General features: G+C 36.7%; 1 protein-coding gene across 2 annotated transcripts; it reads right to left on the reverse strand.

Annotated features, from left to right (window-relative positions):
* Nucleotides 1-2,818: 2,818 nt before the first annotated feature.
* Nucleotides 2,819-5,046, reverse strand: LOC113018297 (dynein regulatory complex subunit 4-like). 2 transcript variants are annotated; one of them, XM_026161349.1, is made up of 5 exons: nucleotides 4,859-5,046; nucleotides 4,506-4,575; nucleotides 3,945-4,022; nucleotides 3,620-3,745; nucleotides 2,819-3,441 (listed from the first exon to the last, which is right to left on the reverse strand). In XM_026161349.1, exons 1-5 carry the CDS (start codon nucleotides 4,874-4,876, stop codon nucleotides 2,936-2,938), a joined length of 798 nt encoding a protein of 265 aa, XP_026017134.1. In that variant the 5' UTR covers nucleotides 4,877-5,046; the 3' UTR covers nucleotides 2,819-2,935. The 2 variants fall into 2 exon arrangements, with proteins under 2 accessions (XP_026017134.1, XP_026017135.1); XM_026161350.1 differs by having other exon boundaries at nucleotides 4,855-5,046.
* Between the last annotated feature and the right edge of the window lie 1,841 nt (nucleotides 5,047-6,887).

Consider the following 6,887-nt stretch of genomic DNA (forward strand, 5'->3'; position numbering starts at 1 on the left):
CTATAAAAGGGAAGGAAACCATCATCAGTCTAAACGCCATCAGCTGTTCTCACCTGCGTCTTCAGCACCGCCCCGTTGAGCTCACTGCACCATTCCTCCCCTGCAGCCGCTCCCAGGACCACACCTCCGCCACAACTGCTATAGAGGATCTGCAAGTATTTATAATGATCATAAAATCACAGACTTACTAGACTTACTAGAATAGAATAGAGTATAATAGAACAGAATAGATCTTTTGTGTCATATATATATCTAACCAGTGGTGCACATAAGTGGTCCGCAGGTGCGCATTCACTGTCAAAATAATGAGGATTTTCTATGAGTCTGTTGTGGCCAGTGCGATCCTCTATGCTGTTGCATGCTGGGGGAGCAGGCTGAGGGTCGCAGATGCCAACAGACTTAATAAACTAATCCGTAAGGCCAGTAATGTTGTGGGGATGGAGCTGGACTCCCTCAAGGTGGTGTCGGAGAGGCGGATGCTGTCCAAGATAAAGACAATGTTGGACAACACCTCCCACCCACTCCATGACATGCTGGTCAGTCACAGGAGCACGTTCAGTGAGAGACTGAGATTACCGAAAAGCACCACTGAACGACACAGGAAATCTTTCCTGCCTGTGGCCATCTCCCTGTACAACGCATCCACTTAACACACTGTTTGCTGCTACAGCTACACATGTTTCTTTTCCAACTATTTATTTATAAGTGACTTATGTATGTATGTATATATATATATATATATATGTATATATATATATATATATATATACGTATATATATATATATATATATGTATATATTATACTATTCTTAGTTAGTGTATTGTCTGTCTTGTCTTAATGTTGGTTTAAAATGGAGCACTGTAACAAAAAATAATTTCCCCCAGGGATCAATAAAGTATTCTGATTCTGATTCTGAAATAAAAGATGCTCACCAGATAAGAAGTTGCAATGCGCGTTTGCGTACATATAACAGGCACTGTTTTGGCCAATTCATAGGCTGCATTTGAAGGCTGATTACATCACAGCCAGGCGACGAAGGCTGTCCCAGTTCGAAGGCTGCTCTAAATGCAGCCGACAAATGCATCCCTTATTTCCCCATATTTGAAGGATGGGTTGGGTGTATCCTTCGTGGCCCAACCTATCTCAGAATTCATAACGCAGCCCAGCCAATTCCAGTTTTCAACAATGGTGACAGCTACTTAGTTTTAATATTACTCTTTCTGGGTCACAAAATAAACCTTTAAGATATTTTAAGGCGAGACTGTAGCTGTGTAAACTTATAATATCTGCTCAATTTATCAAAACATCACATATTTGCAAAACTGCTCTAATGTTTTCAGAGACATTTGTTACCCACCATCTTGATAGCTGACCTGGAGGTCGAGGCTCACTAGAGCCAGTGAAAACCTCGGACTCCCGGCATATCGTTTTGAGACCCCAGCGATCTTTCACTGCTCAAGTTAAACATGATATATAAGTCACAGGGTGCGAATGGTCCTTGATGATGACACTGGCTTTCCGCTGAGGTCGGAACAGTATAAATGTCTTGTCCTTTACAGTACAGCAGTTAAACCAGGGTTCAACCAGAGTTTAATGTTTAACTGTCATATATAACTAAATAAATGGTCACTGATTAAAGAAGGAATACTGCTGTACACTGACTCTGAATAAAACAGATAATGGAAAATCTGATGACATGTCAGACTTTCTGCTGATGTTGCTCCTATTGGGAGGACATTACTGGTAATCACACAATTTCAAAGTAAATAAGAATGACATTTATTCTTCACATATTCATCCAAGTCTATTTATTCAGTTTCTCTTAAACTCTATAATAACACACAGATAAAGAATTAAGAACAGATTTTTCATTTTAAAAAATCTATTTTTTTCAATGACTAACAGACTATCCTTAAAAGGTAATCAAAACACAAAATGTATAATAATTCATTGAATTACCAAATCTCCCTTTTACTTATAGCAGCAAAATTATCAAAATTATCCTACAAACAATCTCATGAAAAATTCCTCTAATAAATGTTTATGTTGTTGAATTTCAGTTTTATTAACCTTGTTGGTTTTCTTTTGTATACCACATATAAATTATCTAGGTGAGCGTGATGTTGAACATGTATTGTTACTCTCAGTGGCATATTTCAACTTAAACCACTTTTTTGGTGCCTAAATCTACCCATGTTTATTTTTCTGTTTTTTTTTTTTAATGAATGAATTTTTTTTACAAAAGCATAGTCATCCATCCAACCATTCAGATAAGTGTTTCATTGTTAAAATCGAAATACAGGAGGTTTACAACAAGGTATAAGCCACTAGTTACACTCAAGAAGACGAAGACCCAACAATTTCTCAAGTCAAAAAAGTAGGTCATTACAGTCACCTGATTTAAAAACAAATAGAAGGTGACTTTTCAGTTAATGAAGAGGAGAACTGAAGGCAGAGAGACACACCGACAAGCAGCAACTGAAAGCAGCTGCAACAAAGGCCCTGCAAAACTTCTCAAAGGAGAAAAACACAGCTTGCTGATGTCCATGGTTTCTAGATTTCAAACAGCCATTAACAACAGAAAGTTTTCCAGCTGTTAGAAGCAATCCTTATGTTTAAAGCTGTGTTACTTTGTCCAGTGACTTTTGAGCCCCTGAAAATGGGACACTGTGTAAGCAGTATACTGTATATAACCACTGAATATAAGTTAATGTTAATACAAAATTCTTTGTTAAATGATTTGAATTAATGATGCAAACTCTGCTTTTCAATTACATATTGGTTACTTGGGTAAAATCTGCTATCGTGGTGTAAACAGTTTAAAAGAAAAGAAATTGTATTCTATAAAACAAAATTTTCTATCCAAATTATGAACCTAAGTTTAGTTTCAAGGGACAATTAATAAACAGTGAAGTAGCAGTAGGTTATTGTCACTACTGTGTGTGAAGATGAGCCGTATCACTTTGACTTTCTACCTCCTCCAGCTGCGAGTTAATCACCTCTAAAGTGCGTTCTACTTTTGTCTTCCTTTCTGTCATCATGCTCATTATATCCTCTGTTTGTTGCAGCTGTTTCTCCATGTTCAGTTGTAGATTCTCCAGGTCTTCCTTTCTCTTCTCCAGTTTACGCTGAACATTTAATAGACTTTGTTTTTCCTCCAAGTATCTTTCTGTTTTGTCTGTCTCTTTTTCTTTCTCACTCTTTGCTATTTCATTTTCTACCAGACAAAGTTTCTCCTTGTTTTCTGCCAGCTCTTTATTTGTCTCCTCTAACTGTTTGAATTCTTCCTTTTGCTGGTGATATCCCCTCTTCAGTTCCTTCATTAGAGTGTTCAGCGCTGATAATACGTCCAGTTCTTCATGTGTCTTCTCAGCTTGTCTCTGCAGCAGGGCCGTCTTTAGTTGACCATCATTCTTTTTTGCTGAGAAAATGCATTGCACTACAGAGGGCACAAAGGAAAGGGATTATTAGAACAAATATTAAATTAAAAATGAAAGAAAAAGTATTTGAATTATGATGTATTTGATGTCAATCTGCCAGTAATCCTGAACATCCAAGTCTTTTAATGGTAGTCTGTAAATGGCAGCAGAAAACTGGACATTATATTTCATACTTACTAATTGTTGATTTCTTGCATTTCCAGAAGATAAAAGCACCTCCAACAAGCACAAAGCCAAAAGCTAAGCCACCAGCTGTGCCAATAATGATACAATAAACGCAAGAACATGGGGAACAGGCCAAAGCTGAAATGAAATGATCAAACAAATAATTATATATATTATTTTGCAATTAATTTAGCGTATACAAGATAGCACTAAAAGACTACACAGATCAAGACTACAATACTAATATATATATATATATATATATATATATATATATATATATATATATCTTTATATATATCTTTATGCTAAGTCCAGGACAAAGCAGAATATGTACCATTCTCTGTGTGCTTGCTGCTTGTATCAGTTTGATCCTCTGTGTCACTTTTGGAAGTCACGGTCCTAATCAATGACCCTGGGGGAAATATCACATTATGCAGCAAGGTTTTTTAAAACAAGATTTCAGTGACCGCGCAAATAATTTGAAATATGGTCATAAAACTTTACATAGTTTACTTTTAGGACATGTTCATATCTTACCTTTTTTATTAGTAGTGAGTGGAGATGGCATGATAATATAAACCCAACAGATTTAAAACATTACCATGTGAGTTCTTTTTAACCATTACTTTTAGAAATAATGCACATACTAGAGGATGTCCTGAAATAGACACAATTTGCAGAGCTGAGGCCAATCCCATAATCTCGAGTAGAAATGTTAGCATATTTTTATACAGCATATATATTATACAGCATTGTCATCAAAGAAATCACGTTAGCAAGTGCTTACGATTTTTGTAGGGCTTAGCATATGATAAACTACCAATGCTGTAGTACTAGTAATGTCCTTAGCCCTTGATGAAAATGTTTACAAGTTTATTTGTTAAATATACATTACCTGAATATAACAGGATGCAAAGAAAAATCCAGCAAAAGATATAGGTCCTCATCCTTGGCTTCTGTAAAAACTAAAAGAAAAATGTAATTGATGTAAGTTAACATAGATCAGCAAAATCTTCTTACATAAGAATAATAAAGACACAGCGATAAGTTCAGCAGATAAGCTTTTCTTTTTTGTAAAGGAATATTTAACATAAATTTATTTGAGAATTCAGGAAATGTGTAAGAACAAACCATGTGTGCAGCCATGAGAAAGTAATACAAATATTTAAACAAATAAATAAATAAATTGTAAATTTAAGTGTTAAGTGATTGTGAATTTGTGAATTTTATCAAATGGTACGTACATACCTTGGAGTGTGGCAGCATGTCAGCTCATCTCAGAAAGATAGGAAGTAAGTTGCCTGGTCAAAGTCCATTTATAAAATCTTGCTATCTCTCTTAATTGCTATTACCCTAGAGTAATGACTTTATACAGATATATACTTAACCCATGAATTTTACCTCAAGGTCAAATTGAAGAACTGCTGTCAGCTAATTACAACACACACAACAAACACAAAAAAGACACAAATAACTGAGAGTCTAAAAAATGTAGGAGCTTCGAATGATGTCTGTTGTTCAGTCCCATCAAAATGCTGATAGTATTTGCTACGATAATAATTAATCGCAGACTGCTATAAACCAGCTATGTTGCAGCAACAACAAACTGGCTCCTTTCATTTTAACTGTGTGTTTACCAGGATTGACCTTTAGACATAATAACAGCAGGTAAATGAATAAACCAGAGATAACTTCTTCTAAGAAAACTTTAGATATGTTCTTTGATAGCTTATCATGAGAATAATAAAAATAAAATGTCCATAAAATGAACAGATGGCAGTACAGAAGGAAAAGTAAATACGAAAGAAAAAAGGAAAAGAAAACTGCTGTGAAGGCTTTTTGGGGGATCACATATTTTTTCACAAGATTTTTTCTGAATAATTTCTGTTAATTTTTTTTCTGTTAATTTTGTATTTACCAACCACATTGCAGCAGCAGCACAGCGCAGCAGCTTCAGCAATGAAGGTGCTGAACATTGTCCATTTAAACTCAATGTCCCCAGTCTCTTTCATAATGCGGTCAAAGCTCTTCAGGAGGTGGGAGTTAAAGATCTCGTGGACTGAGGCCTCTGCCGGGTGTTCCCTCACTGTACATGTAGGTGCACCAGGTTTGTCCACCATCCTCCATGACCACCTGATCCAACTCAACACCAGGTGGTGAATAGCTCAGCACCTCTCTTCACTTGAGTGTGCAGAACATACAGCTGCAGATCTGATGATACGATTACAAAATCCTGGTGCCATGCACTTATGGACAACGTTAGGTTCGAAAATAATTTTGTTATGGCCAAACTGTGGTTTGCACAAAAGTCCAGTAACAGAATACCACTCAGGTTCAGATCTGGGACACTGTGGGACGTTAGAATCCCCAAGTGGAGCACCTTCAAGCACCATGCCCAGTGAATCCAATAAGGCCGGGTACTCTGAACCCTTGTTTTGCACATAAGCAGTCAACACCTGTTCCCCAACCCGAAGGAACAGGGAACAAACCCTTTCCCATGGCCAATTTCCCATGGGAGACCCTACCAGGAGACAAAAACCCCTCAACAAACCCTCCACAAAGATAAAGTGGTGATTCACATAGGGGATTCTGGAGGTGAAAGTTCAGCTTTTTTTGTACACAATTTTTTTTTCTGTTTTTACATTCTATAATATATCCCGAATTCACTTTTTCTTTCCATTCTTTCTGTTGCTTTAGTAAGTGAATTTTCCCAATGTGAGGTTAACTAAAGTCAATGTTTATGTCTGATTAATGACGCAATACATAAAATGAAAACAGCAGAAATGGTAATATTCATAAGTAAATGGGTTTTAATTAAAATCTTTTACATACTGCTCTAGGTGGTCTGAAACTACATGGATTATGTGTCATTGTCCTGGGTCATTTGACCCAGCGTTTTGTGTTTATTATTATGATCTTGTGTTCTAGTGTATTCTGTCTAAGTATTTGATTTTAGACTTTTTAGTTCTAGGGTTTTGATTCCCTGCTTCCTCTGTTTTGTGTCTGCCCATGTGTTCCCTCCCTGTTGCTATGTCTGATGTCTTGTCTTAAGCTTGTTTCTGTTTTACTTTGATAGTCCCTGTCTTGTGTGTAGTGTGTCTGGTTTTGCTTCCCAAAGTCTTGTCAGCTCTGATTTCTCATAGCTTGTTTCCTGTCTCCCATTCAGTCGTGCGTTTTCTTCTGCCTTTTCCTGGTACATCTGTTTTGCCTCCCTGTGTTTCCTCTGCGGTTCTTCCTGTGTTCATCTTTGAGTCGTCCAGTGTTTTTCCCTGCATGT

Source organism: Astatotilapia calliptera, unplaced genomic scaffold (genome assembly GCF_900246225.1).
Source record: "Astatotilapia calliptera unplaced genomic scaffold, fAstCal1.2 U_scaffold_56, whole genome shotgun sequence".
Taxonomy (NCBI): Eukaryota; Metazoa; Chordata; class Actinopteri; order Cichliformes; family Cichlidae; genus Astatotilapia; species Astatotilapia calliptera.